The sequence below is a fragment of the Lactuca virosa genome, chromosome 8 (assembly GCF_052849685.1).
Source record: "Lactuca virosa cultivar CGN04683 chromosome 8, Lactuca_virosa_CGN04683_v6, whole genome shotgun sequence".
In the NCBI taxonomy this organism is placed as follows: Eukaryota; Viridiplantae; Streptophyta; class Magnoliopsida; order Asterales; family Asteraceae; genus Lactuca; species Lactuca virosa.
This window is the reverse complement of record NC_136433.1, coordinates 56,705,617-56,723,804: the sequence shown is the minus strand read 5'-3', so window position 1 is coordinate 56,723,804 and position 18,188 is coordinate 56,705,617. Positions and strand designations below refer to the sequence as shown.

Below are 18,188 nucleotides of genomic sequence, written 5' to 3'. Positions count from 1 at the left end.
GGGTATGGACTGGTTAAGTCGATTCGGAGCTGTGATCGACTGTGAGCGTCAGCTGGTGACCATACGAGACCCTAGTGGGGGAGCGCTTACAGTGTACGGCGAGGGTACCCGATCTGAGTCAGCATTTTGCTCGGCCGCCAGGGCAAGACAGAGTCTACATCAGGGTTGCAAGGGTTTCGTAGCGTATGTTATGGATACGCGAGTGGCTACCGAGAGATCGAGTTCTATTGCTGAGGTTCCAATAGTGAGAGAGTTTACAGATGTTTTTCCTGAGGAGTTACCGGGTGTGCCTCCCGAGAGGCAGGTGGAGTTCCGGATCGATCTGGTTCCGGGAGCGGCGCCTATTTCCAAGGCCCCTTATCGCCTTGTGCCGTCAGAGATGCATAAGTTATCCTCACAGCTTCAGGAGCTGTTGGGGAAGGGATTATTCCGACCGAGTAGCTCGCCTTGGGGAGCGCTGATCCTTTTTGTCAAGAAAAATGATGGTTCACACCGGATGTGCATCGATTACTAGGAGTTGAACAAGCTGACGGTCAAGAACCGTTATCCACTTCCGAGGATCGACGATCTGTTCGATCAGTTGCAGGGTGCATCATGGTTTTCCAAGATCGATTTGAGATCTGGATATCATCAGATGAGATTTCGGGAGGAAGACATCCAGAAGACGGCCTTTAGGACTCGTTATGGTCATTACGAGTTCGTGGTGATGCCATTTGGACTCACCAACGCACCGGCGGTGTTCATGGACCTCATGAACCAGGTGTGCAGGCCCATGTTGGATCGGTCGGTGATCATGTTCATCGATGATATTTTGGTGTATTCGAGATCTCGAGAACAGCATGAGGAGCATTTGAGAGAGCTTCTGGGGGTATTGAGATCGGAGAGGCTTTATGCCAAATTCTCCAAGTGTGATTTCTGGTTACGAGAGGTCCAGTTCCTGGGACACCTCGTTAACCAGAATGGGATTCTGGTCGAACCAGCCAAGATTGAGGCAGTCATGAGGTGGGAGGTTCCGAGATCCCCTACCGAGATCAGGAGTTTTCTAGGGTTGGCCGGCTACTATCGGAGATTTATCCAGGATTTCTCAAAGATTGTCGTCCCCCTCACCAAGCTGACCCGGAAGGGTGTTACTTTTTCTTGGGGTCCCAAGCAGCAGACCTCGTTTGAGACTCTTCGCCAGAAGTTGTGCGAAGCCCCGGTGTTAGCTCTTCCCGAGGGGATGGAATAATTTGTGGTTTATTGTGATGCATCTATATCTGGGCATGTGATAGCATACGCTTCGAGTCAGTTGAAGCCTCACGAGACTAGGTACCCCACTCACGATCTAGAGTTGGGGGCGGTGGTGTTTGCCCTCAAAATTTGGCGCCACTACTTGTACGGGGTTCGGTGTACCATATACACGGACCACAAGAGCCTGAAGTATCTCATGGATCAGTCCAACCTGAATATGCGCCAGAGGAGGTGGCTAGACGTGGTGAAAGACTATGACTGTGAGATCCTGTATCATTCGAGAAAGGCTAACATGGTAGCCGACGCCCTGAGCTGCAGATCAGAGTATGCCCCGATCCGAGATGTGTGTATGAGGATGACAGTGATGACTCCGGTCTTGGATACCATACGAGAGGCCCAGGCGGAGGCCGTGAGACTAGAGAACCGCAAGAGGGAGCGGGTGATTGGACAAGTATCCAAGTTTGTGATAGATAGCCGAGGGCTTATGACCTTCCGAGGGCGGATTTGGGTGCCCTATACGGGCGGAGCTCGGAGTATACTGATGGAAGAGGCTCATAGATTGAGATTCTCGATCCATCCTGGGGCCACTAAGATGTATTTAGACCGGAAGAGAGATTACTGGTGGCCTGTATGAAGAGGGATGTTGCTTGGGTAGTTCAGAGGTGTTTGACCTGCCGCCGGGTCAAGGCAGAGCACCAGAGACCACATGGTCCATTGCAGCCTCTAGAGATTCCCCAGTGGAAGTGGGAACAGATCTCGATGGATTTTATCACCAAATTACCTAGGACTGCGCGTGGAGTCGATGCAATTTGGGTGATTGTGGACCGACTGACGAAGAGTGGTCACTTCCTTGCCATTAGTGAGAGCTCTTCTGCGGAGAGGCTGATAGAGATTTACATGAGAGAGGTGGTAGAACGGCATGGGGTGCCGATCTCTATCGTATCGGATAGAGACGTGCGTTTCACTTACAGGTTTTGGAAGAAATTTCATGAGGAGTTGGGCACGCGCCTACATTTCAGTACTGCGTATCACCCACAGACAGACGGGCAGAGTGAGCGGACGATCCAGACGCTCGAGGACATGTTGCGAGCGTGTGTAATGGACTTCTAAGGAAGTTGGGACACCTACATACCGTTGGCCGAGTTTTCTTACAACAATACCTATCATTCGAGTATAGGTATGCTTCCCTTTGAGCTTCTTTATGGGAGGAGGTGTCAGACTCCCATTTGCTGGGGAGAAGTGGTTCAGAGGGTGATGGGCAGCACGGAGATAGTGCTGAAGACGATTGAGCAGATTCAGCTAGTCAGGCAGAGATTACTGACGGCCCAGAGCCGCCAAAAGAGTTATGCGGACAGGCGACGATCCGAGCTGGAGTTTCAGGTCGGAGATTTTGTGCTCCTGAAGGTATCTCCATGGAAAGGGGTGATCTGATGCAGGAAGCGGGGCAAGCTGTGCCCCCGATATATCGGTCCGTTCAGAGTAACCGCCAGAGTGGGTAAGGTAGCATACCAGTTGGAGCTACCCACGGAGTTGAGTCAGATTCATAACACCTTCCACGTGTCCCAGCTGAGGAAGTGTGTGGCCGATGAGAAGGCAGTGGTACCGCTAGAAGACATTCAGGTGGATGTGAGCCTGAATTACATTGAGAATCCGATCATGATTCTAGATCGAAAGGTGAAGGTTCTGAGGAACAAATAAGTGCCCCTGGTTCAGGTCCAGTGGCAGCATCGGAAGGGATCCGATTTGACTTGGGATCCGGAGTCAGAGATGCGGGAGCAGCATCCTGAGCTATTTGCGGAGCATGACTTCGAGGGCGAAGTCTGATTCTAGTGGGGGAGAATTGTAACATCCGGTTTTCCAGGTATATTATTTTTATTATTTAATTTGAGAATCTTGGAGAGACTCGACGAGTTGACGCCTCAACTCATCGAGTAGGGTCGTGACTTGTGACGTGTATTAATGAATGGACTCGACGAGTCTGTGAGCCGACTCGCCGAGTCAGCGCTGTTGAGGAAAACCCTAATCTAGCGGGCATGTGGCCTATATAAAGGCACTTATAGCCTCCCTTTGGCGGCCACACTTCCCTGAGAAACATTAAACGACCTTGGAGCTCATAGAGTGAGAGAGAGAGAGGGAGAGAGAGAGAGAGCTAACTTTGAGATCTTTGGTGCATTTGTGGAAGGGAGTAGAGAGTTTTTTTAGCAAGGAGTAAAGGAGGGGCATTGGATCTGCTAATACTCGTCCAGGAGCTTCAGTTAAAGGTATCAAGTTCGAACCTTTACTTCTGATTAAGTAGATGACATTTTTGGGAGATTATGGCTCCTTTTTGTGTATATTTTGGGACTTGAAAGGTTTGGGGTTCATGAGGAAGCTTGAACTCCAGATCTGGACTGTTGGAGACCCTTAACATCTAAAGGTTCAAGCTTTATTCTGATTTGGTGAAGTCCTTGTGAGAAAAACCCTTGTTAAGGCATGATCTTGGCATTTCTTGCCCAAAATGTCATGCATGGACGTAAAGTCTATGACTTTACGTGATATTTGAGCCCTGAGAATGTGGATCTGGATTTTGAGGAAGTATTCCTCCTTAAAATCGTCTGAATGCAAGCTGAGTCTTAATAGACTCGCCGAGTTGATGAGCCGACTCGACGAGTAGCTTAGGGTTTGTCCCGATAAGTTGAATCGCGCTATAACTCGACGAGTTAGGGGTTAACTTGACGAGCTGGACCTTCCTGAGGTTACTGAGAAACGATGGGACTCGACGAGTCGCACGAGTGCACTCGGCGAGTCTGGTCAATTTTGGACTGTTGACTAGAGTTTGACTTCTGTTGACTGTAAGGTCTGGCCAAATAAGTAGTAAAAGTCAGGGAGGGGTAAAATGGTCTTTTACCCGTTTAAGGGACTAAGAGTGTAAGAGATATCAACGAATAGTGTAATTGAGTGTGAGGGGAGTATTGATTAGAACTATTATCCATGTGATAGGCGGAGGCTAGATCGAGGACTTCGAGCACGATATTTTACTAGCTAGCTTACGAGGTGAGTCTTCTCACTATACATACCCAGTGTGGTAATTAGAGTTATGTGACCAGAGTATCTTGTATGTTGATTGTGTTATACTGCATCATTCCTATGTGATTTATGCTATGTATTGTTCAGAGTAAGCACCGAAAGGTCCACAAAGTTAGGACCGGTGGGTCCATCAGAGTTGTGGGATTGGAGGGTCCCATTGAGACACATTGACCAAAGGGTCTTTTAGAGTTATAGCCTCGAGTGGCTAATTATGTTGTATGTCGTATTTTGGGGAACTCACTAAGCTTTATGCTCACCGTGTTATGTGATATGTGTTTCATGTAATACCGAGGATCGCGGGAAGACACCGACATGATTGTACACACCCACCGGAGATTGTAGTGATTTAGAGGTTCCTGGATTTTATGAATTGTTCTTTTAAAAACATGATTTTCGATGAATTGGCTTGTGACATTTTGTGGTTTAAATATTAAAATCAATGTGTTTGGAAATTTAAATTTGGTCAAAATTTTACGTCTTTACAGTTTCAATACCTATAAATACAGCTCCCTAGGAGCCATATAGACTACTCACGAAAATCAGAGATCTCTCCCACTCTCTGCATTTTTTTCTGGTTTCCGAGTATTCGCTTTGTGTTTGTCGATTTCCAGTGCTGTTGGAAAATCGATAGATCTGCATTAAATCCTGGGGTTTTACTTTGTTGCTTACAGCCAGTAGAAGTGAAGTAAAAACCTTTAAGGACAGGAGTCCGATCCGTGCAGTTGTTTCAAGTTCAAGATCAACCATCAACAGGTCGGTTTTACTTATCTGTCTTGTATTTAATTTCGTCCAACAATAGGACAGTCTTCTTCTTCCTTTCTTATAATCAGATCTAATCGTGAAGGATTGATCTGGTTTTGGATGAAACTTGGTAAATATAATTATAATAATTGGATTTGTTATTCGCAACTAATCGACATATAATTCTCAATATTATTTGTTGGTTTCCTTGCGTGTCTATTTGTTTGATATACAACAATCTTAAAGGTTTTTATTTTTTATTGTGATACATCAACAGACTAATGGACATTACTGCTAGCCTCCACTTCATGAACCAAGAGTTTGCCAAACTTGACCAATTCAATGGTCAGAACTACACCCGTTGGGCCAAAAAGGTCAAGTTCATGCTTCATGTTTTGAAGCTCTCCTTTGTGTTGGACCCAAATCTGGCACCAATTCCTGCTAATCCAATTCCCGAGGTGGGGAAAACTATGGACCCAACGGTCATCGCAGAACTGGAAAAGCAAAGGACTCTGCGTAGAGAGTCTGAGGAACTGTGTGTGGGTCACATCAAGAACTCCCTATCTGATCGGCTCTATGATCTTTACGCGCCCGTCAAAGATCCAAGAGAACTATGTAATGCGTTGGAACTTAAGTACAAGGCACATGAGGAAGGTACTAACAAGTACCTTGTGTCTAAGTACCTAGAGTTTCAAATGGCTGATGACAAATCAATCATGGAGCAAGTGCATGAACTCCAAGTAATGGTCAACAAGTTCAACACACTCTCCATCTCTATTCCAGAACTCTTTCAGGTTGGTGCGATTATCGCAAAACTGCCACCCTCGTGGAAAGATTTCTCTAAGAGAATGATGCATAAGTCTGAGGACTACTCCTTGGATGATCTGATGAAACACCTCTACATTGAGGAGGAAACTCGCATCAGGGAAAAGCGTGGTAAAGTCGGATCGAGTGTGCATCATGTGTCAGCTGGGGGTTCTAGTCACAAAGGCAAGTCGTGGGGACAAACCAAGAAGAAATTCGAACCCAAGAAACAAAGCTTCAAGAAATCAGGTCATCAGAATCCTAACTCAAAGCCAAAGAGGGTCGGACCTTGCCACGTCTGCGGAGAGATTAGGCACTATGCGAGAGAATGCAAAGATTGCAAATCAGGACCGGTTGCACATGAAGTCGAGCAGATGACTGACGTGGTGGCAAGTGTGAACCTTGGAGAGATTTTCATGATCTTCTCCCTTACTCGAGCAATCTATGCTCAAGGATGGTTCGTGGACACTGGAGCCACTGTGTATGTTTGTAGGAAACGAGAGAGCTTCCATACTTACCACCCACTGCCACATGGGACGGTCGTCGTCTATGCTGATGGACACAGAGCTGAAGTTCAAGGAAGAGGTGATGTTCGATTAAGGTTCACACGTGGTGAATGGGTAACCCTTCGAGATGTTCTTCATGTTCCTACTATCTCCAAGGGGTTGGTTTCTGCGGACAAGTTTGACAAGGGTGGGTTCAAGATGGTGCTTGAGAAAGGCAAGATTGTGATCACTAAAGGCCGAAAATATGTTGGGAGGGCGAACAATTGTTTGGGGATGTATCGCTTGTGCCTTAGTGATGAGGGTAATATGAGTGGTCCTAGTGTTGAGAGTGGTAGTTCTAGTGTTGCTAGTGTGTCAAGTGTTTGTAATGATGTAATTGGTGGATTGGTTGCTAATGTGAATGAAGTGAACTTTTCTGGTTATTTTGTTTGTTCAATTTCTTTATCGCATAAACGTTTAGCTCACACTAATGTTAAAAATATTGAAAAAATGCAAACTAAAGGAATGTTAAAATATGACACAAAAGATTTTGAAAAATGTGAAACATGTGTGAAATCAAAGTTCACTAAGAAACCATTTCCATCAGTTAAGAGAAACACATCATTACTTGAGTTGAGTTAAATGGAATACTTACTCGAGGAGGAAAAAGGTATTTCATCACATTTTGTGATGACTCCAGTCGATATCTACATGTTTATTTGCTGAGATCAAAAGATGAAGCTTTTGATGCATTTAAACGATATAAGGCTGAGGTCGAAAATCAACTTGAAAGACACATCAAAATTCTTCGCTCGGATAGAGGCGGAGAATATTTCAACCAAGAGTTTGACACATTCTGTGAAGAGAATGGAATCAAACATGAGAGAACTTCACCATACACTCCCCAACAGAATGGTTTGGCTGAAAGAAAGAACCAAACCCTTTGTGAGATGGTCAACTGTATGTTGAACCAATCGGGTCAACCAAACAATCTGTAGGGGAGGCACTATTGACTGCTTGCTATGTTCATAATAGGATCACTAGTCGTGTGATTCCTACAAGCCCTTATGAGTTGTGGAAAGGTAGAAAACCTAACCTAGACTATTTGAAGGTGTGGGGGTGTGTTGCTTATTATCGGACTCCCGGTCCTAAGCGAACCAAATTGGGAGCACGAGCTAATAAGAGTATATTCATTGGATATGCTCAAAATAGCAAGGCTTACCGGTTATTGGATATTGATTTCGGTGTTGTTGTGGAATCCAGAGATGTGGAATTCTTAGAGGACAAGTTTTCTAGGGATGAAGAAAACTCTAGTCATACAACACCTACAAGTAATTCTCAAGAAATACTCCCACCTCCTCCTATTGTGGAGGAACCAAGGAGAAGTACTAGGGCTAGAATAGAGAAAAGTTTTGGAGATGATTTCTATTCTTATTTGGTCGAAGGAACGCAAAAGAAAGTGACGAAAGAGGTCATCTTTTCCATTAACTTGGATGATCATCCTAAGACTTTTACTGAAGCTATGACGTCTCGAGATGCTCCTTTGTGGAAGGAAGCCATCAATGACGAAATGGATTCAATTATGGGTAATGGAACTTGGGATTTAGCTGATCTACCCAAGGTGTAACGACCCAAAAATCAAGACTAAAAATTCTTTTTAAAAACATTACTTAAACCACAATATTAAATCATTTCAAACATACTAAAAGAGTTATATAACAAATCAAAGTATCTTTTCAAAACACTTATTCATTTCATCAGAGTAAACATCCCACGCTGACTAGTTATGGTGTGTGCCATGCGATCATCCCGAGCTCTACTCTCCGCTACCGGAAATACCTGAAACCAAAGCTGAAAACTGTAAGCACGAAGCTTAGTGAGTTCCCCCAAACTACCACATACCATACAATAACATATAAAGCACATATTGGACCTTGCCCACTGCATCGGACCGAAGCTCGGACTAACTGGGGCCTTACCCCCTGCATCGGACCGAAATCCTGACGAACTGGGGCCTTGCCCCCTACATCGGACCGAAATCCGGACTAACTGGGGCTTGCCACCTGCATCGGACCGAAGTCCGGACTAACTGGGGCCTTGCCCCCTGCATCGGACCGAAGTCCGGACTAACTGAACATAGCATAACATAATCATAGCTACTAGCATAAACACATATACTGCATACTGCATCGGACCGAGGTCCGGACTAACTAACACACAAACATGCTTGAATCACAAAAGACATCAAGCACACTGAACTACTGCATCGGACCGAAGTCCGGAACTACTGCTAACTAAACGGGTTGGCATTGTGGCCGTAGACCCGTTCCTACTGGAAGGAAACTCACCTGTACTGCTGAACTCTGCTGATAATCCTCTGGCTGCTAATCGACTATTCTCTGAAGCGCTGCTCTCCTAGCTCACCGAGCTACCAACACCAAATAATAAAACTTAGCCTAAACTGTCCTCCAGAGGTCAACTAAGTCAACTCTGGTCAAGGTCCTGGTCAAAGTCAACCTTCCAGTTGACTCGACTCGCCGAGTTATTCTACCAACTCGCCGAGTCCATGCTCTTCAAATCCCAAACAACCTCGACTCCACTCGTCGAGTCTAGCAAGAACTCGACGAGTTCTCCTTTATCTAACGCTTCGGGACTATCTTCAACCAACTCGCCGAGTTGTTCTACAACTCGCCGAGTCCATCTTCATCAGCTAAGAAGATTGCCTTGGACTCGCCGAGTTCCTCCTTGAACTCATCGAGTACCATGATATTCATGTCCATCACAGACACAGACTGGCTGAATCCTTTACTAACTCCACTCACTGATTTGTATCATAAACAGAAGGGTTTGGGTTTGCGACCCGACTCGCCGAGTCCAAGAACTGACTCGCCGAGTCCATCTTGAGACAACTCTATTCTGTCGATTTCAGTCTTATTCCAACACTCCTAACTCATAGATCTGGACTCCTTATGCTAGCATTGCACATAAAGTTGCTAACTTTACGTGCATGCAAGGTGCTATGAGGCTAGAACACCAAATCCAAGGTAATAAGAAGTTCAAGGTCAAGACATGGAGCCTTAGCTAGATAAAGCCAACAACTTTGAGCTTCTAGAGCTCAAAAGTGTCCAGATCTAATGTCCAATCCATCCTCCAAGGCTTATCACCCGGATTCCACTTGGGAATGGTCCAAATGTTACAAAAGATAAGCTAGAAAAGGGATCTAGATGATTAACAGCCAAGGTATAAGCTTTATACCTTCAAATGATCTGGAATGTCACCCAAACTCTGGATCTATACTCCTTTCCTTGCTCCCTTTCTTCTACAATCTTCAAGATGCACACCAAGAGCCTTAATCTTCTCACACAAGCTCAAGAATGAAGTTGGGAGGCTAGGGTTTCGTCTCTGGACAATGGAGGCTATAAATGAAACCCTAGAAATGAGAATGAGATGCTTAAATAGGGTGCCAAGTCCCGAAATTAGGGTTTCTCAACCCAGACCAGACTCGTCGAGTCAGTCTCCCCGACTAGCCGAGTCGGTCACTTAATCCGCGACACGGGTCACGCTCCGACTCGTCGAGTTCCTCCTTGGACTCGACGAGTTGACTCCTTTGACTAAGGGCTTTTCTTTCCTTTCTTGGTCCTTCGGATTCTGGGTGTTACACAAGGGGAGAAGACCCATAGGATCCAAATGGATATTCAAGAGGAAATATCATCCAGATGGATCCATATCCGCCTATAAAGCAAGATTGGTTGCAAAGGGCTATAGGCAGCGAGAAGGGATCAATAATTTTGATACCTATGCCCCAGTTGTTAGGATTAGATTAATTATAACTCTCATAGCAATATCAGCCTTGAAAGGATTGTACATTCATCAAATGGATGTGAAGACAGCCTTTCTGAATGGTTATCTCAAGGAGGAGATTTACTTGGAGCAACCTGAAGGTTTCGTAATACCTGGACAAGAAAACAAAGTGTGTAGACTTGTTAAATCCTTGTATGGGTTGAAGCAAGCTCCCAAACAGTGGCATGAGAGATTTGACACCACTGTGACTGCCTTTGGTTTTCAGCACAATAGTGTTGACAGATGTATTTATTCCAAATATACATCCGATTCCATAGTAGTTATCTGTCTTTATGTTGATGATATGCTGATCATTGGCACTCACCTAGAAGGTATTCTTGAGACGAAGAAATACCTATCCTCGAATTTTAAGATGAAAGATCTTGGAGAAGTTGATACAATTCTTGGTATCAAGGTGAAAAGAACAGGTGGTCAGATTTATTTGAGTCAATCTCATTACATAGAGAAAATTCTGACAAAGTTTCAACATTTGAACATTAAAGAATTCAACACTCCTTTTGATTCAAGTGTGAAATTAAAGGTGAATTCTGGTCGAGCAGTGGCTCAACTAGAATATGCTAGTGCAGTTGGAAGCATGATGTATGCTACTCACTGTACACGACCTGATATCGCATTCGTTGTAAGAAAATTGAGTAAGTATACTGTTAATCCAGGGACGGAGCACTGGAAGGCAGTGGGTAGAGTACTAGGATACCTGAATAGGACAAGCACTTTTGAGTTGACGTATTCGTCATCTAATGGAATACTTGAAGGTTATTCTGATGCCAGCTGGATTGATCACACTAGTGATTCAAAATCAACAAGTGGTTGGGTTTATACTCTAGCTGGTGGTGTTATTTCTTGGGCGAGCAAGAAACAGACATGCATAGCTCATTCAACGATGGAAGCAGAGCTAATTGCCTTAGCAGCAACAGGCAAAGAGGCAGAGTGGATTCGAGATCTACTTATGGATATTTGTCTGTGGAATACTCCAATGCATTCAATACCCATGTACTGTGACAGTGAGGCCACACTGTCTAAAGTATATAATGCGGTATACAATGGGAAGTCGAGACATGTAGGTCTACGACACAATTTTGTGAGACAACTAATTGAAAGTGGTACCATCAAGGTTGTCTATGTCAAGACAAGTAGGAACTTGGCTGACCCGTTTAACAAACATCTGACGAGAGATTTGGTTACATCTACCACGAGAGTCATGGGTCTAAAACCACAATAGAATCGCTTAGTGATGGAAACCTAACTTGACATTAGTGCTCCTAATTCTCAAGTTTAAAGGGTAACAACGAAGTCACTAACGATAGAAGGTACTATCATTAATGATAAATCCATGTGAGGTAGGATAGTACGGCGTTGCCGAGAACGAGGTTGAGTTACTACTCTTAACAAAGTTTTGGAGACATCTAAGCAACGAAGATGTTGTAAAACTTTGCCTATATGATCTAGAGGTGGTGCCGCCTCAAGTGAAGATTAGTGGTTTATCTTCTAAAGGGTCATGAAAAGGGTTTATAGTGCATGGCCATATTAGCGCTAAGGGAGAACACAAAGATGACTTGTGATGTGTGGGGGTAAACCGGAGAGGTCATTAAGGTTCATGGTTTAAACCTATAAGGATACCATTGAATCGGTCTCTTCTTGTTTGTTCTTATTAAACTAGGGTTTAATCTTCGTGACACCCAAGTGACATCATCTGTCTGAGTGAAAGGAAACTTTCCAACTTGGTGGGGGATTGTTGGAACTTTATGTATATAAAGGAATGCAAGTTGGCAATTTCCTTTGTATCCCACATTGGTGGGGGGAAGAAACTTTTGTGGGTTTATAATCTTATTCCCTTGATAGGCCTTCAAAGGCTTTAGTGGACCAAGGAATAGGCCAAGCCCACGCGTGCGTCTAGCCTAGCCTAGCACTAGCCGACGCCGCGAGTGCACGATTTAGGCGCACTTTGCACTTCACACGACGCATCAGTCGCTGGGAGCTGAGGAGCTTTTATTTTTGACAATTTCGGGTCAAGTCGGTTTGACCGATCCGGTCAAATGGTTGACCGCCGTTGACTTCGTGGAGGACAAGTCGGGATATTCTAGAAGGATCAGGAAACGGCTTGCTTGGAGAGCAAGCCGTCGCCCTAGGGTTTCTGGGGCGGGCCTGTTACATGCCTTCTAGGGTTTCAATATCTATAAATACAGCTCCCTAGGAGCCATATTGACTACTCACGAAAATCAGAGCTCTCTCCCACTCTCTGTGTTTTTTCCTGGTTTCCGAGTATTCGCTTTGTGTTTGTCGATTTCCAATGCTGTTGGAAGATCGATAGATCTGCATTAAATCCTGGGGTTTTACTCTGTTGCTTACAGCCAGTAGAAGCGAAGTAAAAACCTTTAAGGACAGGAGTCCGATCCGTGCAATTGTTTCAAGTTCAAGATCAACTATCAACAGGTCGGTTTTACTTTTCTGTCTTGCATTTAATTTCGTCCAACAACATGACATTCTTCTTCTTCCTTTCTTATAATCAGATCTAATCGTGAAGGATTGATCTGGTTTTGAACAAAACTTGGTAAATATAATAATAATAATTGGATTTGTTATTCGCAACTAATCGACATATAATTCTCAATATTATTTGTCGGTTTCCTTGCGTGTCTATTAGTTTGATATACAACATGTTTATTATTATAGTAGATACAATCTTTTTTATTAAACAAAAGACAATTTTTTTTAAAATTAACCCAATATTAATTCCTACGAATTTCCGAGGAAAAACCTGCACCATAATATTCCCTAAGAAAGGCATAGGAACTTCCGAATGATTTCCAAAGAACTGCATTTAAACGTCTTTTTCTCGACTTCTCTTGGAACTCCTTCGGAAATTTGCAGTACCTTTTGTTCCGCAGGAAAACTTTTAAAACACTTTATCCATATTTTTCGAGGAAATCCCTCATAAATGTGTAGCAACTTACGAGCAAAATATTTCTTTAGAAATTTTCATAGGAACATATGCATTTTTAGTGACCCCGCTATTTTGGTCGTATCGAGAATAAATTTATCTTAGAAAAATATGTACTTCCTATTTCCCCACTTGTATAAAATCAAAGTTTGAATTCCATTGCAATCTTACAATTTTCATTACACTAAAAGGACTTGATGGTAGTACCGTAGTAAAATCAATAACAACTATGATTCTTGAGGTCTGCTGTTTTGGGTACATTTTCCATCATTGTAAGGAGGAAAAGATCATTTGAACATTGGCCAACGGACTTGGACAAATAAAAAGGTCGGGGGTGATTTATGGAAAGGATTCAACGACTTGATTCTTTCTTGATAGGTAATCATCTTCTACGGTTTCTTAAGTTGATAATTAAGTTTAATAATATGTGACATAAACAAAAAACACATAATTTTTTTCCATGTTCACTGCAATATTTTTTGTAATTTTATGTTTGTTCTTAAGAATTATCTTTATGTATTATTAATATTTTTCACACAAATTTTTGATCTACGAACGTGATCATATTTGTGTTCTACTTTTTAATTCTTTTACGGAAATTGACCAAAGCTCCCCGGATTTTTAAACTAATCTCAATGGGTCTCATGCTACTATAAACGACATAAAACCCGACGAAATTTTGTCGTCCTCAACGACGCTTTCAACCAATGAAAAAAAAAGACTTGATATTTTTTACTACTTTTCAGTAATAAGTCCATTAAAATTATTATATAAAAACGAAGGGTTTGTCTTATTGTTTTAAGAAGAGTCCAAAATGATATTTTAGATTGAATAACAACGAAAAGATAATGTTATTAATTAAGGCGACTATGTATGTGCATAAATATAATTAAGACATAAAAATTTTCCAAGTACATCCACACCATATAAAAGACCACTACTAGTTCCAATTTTAGATTCAATGAACAAATCGTCGACGATTTACCACAATATTAAAAGTAATTTGTGTTGGATAATATTTTATATTAGGGCAATTTCAGTGTAGATAAGCAGAAATGGGTCCATTTTTAAGTTATGTTTTTTGAATAATCAGTCAAATTAGGAAACAAGAAAAGGCAAAATACATCAAAAAAATCACTGTCATTTGAGTGATTTACCTGAAAATTTAATAATTAATATTATTCGAAAACAATTATATATATATATATATATATATATATATATATATATATATATATATATATATAAATAAAGTAGGTTCATGTGAAAACATAAATATCTTACGAAAAAACGAAAACAGATTTTATCTTATAAAAATCAAACACAAGTACTATAAAAAAATAAATTTATTAGCAATAAATTAAATAAAGTAAGTTTACATTGAATAGTGTTACGGTAATATAGATTTAAAGACGGTTTTAATAAAAAAAATTTCACGTGCTTAATCTTTTTTAAATTCATGTTTTCATAATAAAAATGTTAAAAATCATACTTTGTTAATATGAAACAATTTATCATCTATCATCGATTATCATCATGTATTTCAAAGTTTGGATTAATTATTTTCCAAAATATAATGTTGAGGTGAAACAATATCATAGGTTTTTCTTGTTTTCGCATTTTCGCAAATTATTTGCATTTTCGCATGAACCCTATATATATATATATATATATATATATATATATATATATATATATATATATATATATATATATATATATATATATATATATATATATATATATATAAACCCACCGTTATTTTATTAAACCCGTTATCCAACTGCAGGCCCATTTTGCCATCAATACTATATCCATTTCCTAGCTAGATGAAGTAAAACAGGCAATTTCAACCCATTTATTCGAACAGGAGTGGCTGCGATGTAAACCATTTCCTTTATATAGAGGAACACTCACCTTCTATACGCCACCATCCTTCACTTGGTTTTCTTCTTCTTTCTCACGGCAATGGTGGTCTCTATGAAGATGAATATGGTGTTACAGAAAAGCGATTCAATGTTAAATAGAGAGAGAAATTACATTTGCAGCTTCAAGAGCACAAGCATATCCTGCATGGCCAAGGAGTTGCCCATGCATAACGACAATCTGTACAAACTTCTTTCATTGGAATCCCGGAATGTTAGTTTCAATGAGATCAAGAAGGCATACCGTGCCAAGGCCCTGCAACTCCATCCTGATGTATGTCCATCTTCCATTACAGATGAATGCACAAAGCAATTCGTGGAGTTACATAAGGCCTATGAAGTTCTTTCAGATCCAAATACGCGAAGAATGTATGATCAGGAATTGAACATGGTTGAATGTTTTGGATCATGTGGTTCAGGTCATCAATTCCGTTTCTATGATAGGAAGGTGTGGGAAATGCAACTTGCTGGACTAAAGAAACGATCTGCCGATCGAATGGAAAGGATGAAAAATGAATTCATGTAGAACAAGATATATTATTTAATGTGTTTATCGTGTTAATAATATATGATCATCTTGAATGTTGAACGTTATCTATTTATTCCCTCGTATATAAAATACAAATAGAAATAATTAACCTCTATACGACTATACCTAAACCATGAGTCAAGAAGATTTACTTTCGATTAAAACCTTAAGTCATTTTCCCTTTCGTGTATGGAAAAGACATCGGACTGCAGCTGAAACCTGGCAGCCACTTCCATCAGATGAGACAAATTCAACCTTTTGGTTTTTAAAAATTCAGTTCATGTCTTCATGAGATTATGTTTTGAAATGTTCACCACCATATGGAAAAAGACATATACATCAAGTTAATTAAGGTAAAGAAATCCGAGAAACATCCAAAATATGATACAGGAGAGTAATTTTAAAATTTTAATTATCTGGGAATAAATAATCGGAGTTGTCGCATGTAACCTTGATATTCAAGAACGTACCGATGTTTTTAAATAAAGACACTACCTTAAAAAGGGTAATGTTAGATGTATTTAAATCAGTGACAGTTTACCGTAAAAATATCTGTGTCAGTAATTACCAATATAGAGATCTGCTAGACAGTATTAAAATTTACAAAATAAGCCAACGTGAAACTGGACAGAGTACAGATCAACAAAGACAATGCACAGAACTATGGTTAAATAAACATCCAGGTAAAAAAACATAGTAACAATCAAAATAAACAACACCAGGGGATCAAAGGTCAAGGAGCATGAGTATTCCAAGAGCCTATGAGATTTATAAGAGTTGCACCAAATTTTCACCAGGACTTGTAGCTAATTCACAATTGCTTGAGTTTCAGACTCCCGATAATAGCCTTGTACTCCAATCTTTTGTTAGTGATTGTATATTTGTCCTATAATCGCCCCTTTTTTATGACATCAGGCTTTTTGTATCCAGCAACACCAGAATGGGGTTGAAACGCGAACATTGCCTAGTTGTCAAGCAGGCAATATCGTTTTGTTATCATATACACCTTGTGTTGCCATTTCGCTGTTGAACATGAAAAACCTTATGCTCATCAGACAACATGCAAAGCATTAACTCTATAAACATAAGACCAATTTTTTGTTTAATAATTCTTTATAATCTCTAATATTGTTATAAAACTATAAACCAACCAAAAAAATTATATAATAATTTAAAAACAAAATCTGTAATAGGCCTTATTTGGGTTATTTGGTTAACCCGAATTAGAAAAAAATTAACCTAAGCTCGACGAATAAGATTATTCTTTTTCGGTTAACCAAAACCAAATATCCCAAATCTTATATGGTTCAGGTTGGTTTGCAATTTTTTTTGACACCCTTAGGTTTACCTACAGGAACCCAGAACCCACTCCCCGGACAATAACCATTTTTGTAAGATGGACACAATTAAATTAATTAATACATATAAGGGTTATTGTTATAAACCCCCAAATTTATACAAAATGTTCGGTTATCCCCAATGTCTGTTTTTAAGCGCCTTAATGCATAATATTAAAAAAAAAAATTGTTCACATTTACCATTTAGTTGGTTTCCTCTCCACAACAGCCAACATGTCATTTTCGACTTAGGTGGCGGTGACAAACTCAAGAGCCACCGACATAGCAATCAATGTCAGCAACTCCCCTTTATATGAAAAAGTGCACGCAAAGGAGGGGTTGAAATGTAGCTAGCTCATGGGAATTGAACTCACCACCTCTCACTTGTTAACCCAAGAAGGCTTTTCATGTAAATATTCATAATTTTCCTTATATAATACTCCCTCCGTCCCAAAATTATAGTTCATTTTTCCTTTTTGGTTTGTCCCAAAATAATAGTCCACTTCTAAAAATAAATAACATTTTTACCAAAATACCCCCTCATTATTACTTAACAACTAAGCATTTAATGTTCCATTAAATGCAAAGTAAGGATAAAACTGTTATTTTATTAAATAAAGTTAATGGTAATTAATGTTTTCTTAATATGTGTGTTTTTTGTCAATGAACAATAATATTGGGACGAAGGGAGTATGTAAAACTCTGAAGTTTTTATATTATTATTATTATTATTATTATTATTATTATTATTATTATTATTATTACTACTACATGGGAGACACTATTACAACAATTTGGTATGTCAATCCAACAATACATTTTGTAATTACTATCATTAACACCTCTTTTAATCCACTAACGAAGCTTTGTCAGCCACAATAGATGTTATAAACAATCCTGCAAAGCATAATTCAGCATATATAAATAGAGAACATTACAATAAAAAAAAAAAAAAAAAGATAAGAGTTAATAGTGTCAAAAACACACCGGATATTTTGGAAAGCAACAATACGACAAAGAACACCATCTTCAAAGTTTGTTCCATATTTTATAGGATATAAAAGAGAAAAACTAAAGGGGTAATCTTTAATTTGTAGCAAAGTCATTTTACTTGCCATATATATATATATATATATATATATATATATATATATATATATATATATATATATATATATATATATATATATATATATATATATATATATATATATATAGAGGGTGAGGTTCAATACAAAACCATAATTAACCAAGGAACCAATCTTTTTTTCA

The 18,188-nt window shown here is 40.2% G+C and overlaps 1 protein-coding gene across 1 annotated transcript; it reads left to right on the top strand.

Moving 5' to 3' along the window:
* Positions 1 to 15,093: 15,093 nt before the first annotated feature.
* Positions 15,094 to 15,576, top strand: LOC145130376 (chaperone protein dnaJ 20, chloroplastic-like). The gene has a single exon (XM_079065189.1). It carries the CDS (start codon positions 15,094 to 15,096, stop codon positions 15,574 to 15,576), a length of 483 nt encoding a protein of 160 aa, XP_078921315.1.
* The last annotated feature ends 2,612 nt before the right edge of the window (positions 15,577 to 18,188 follow it).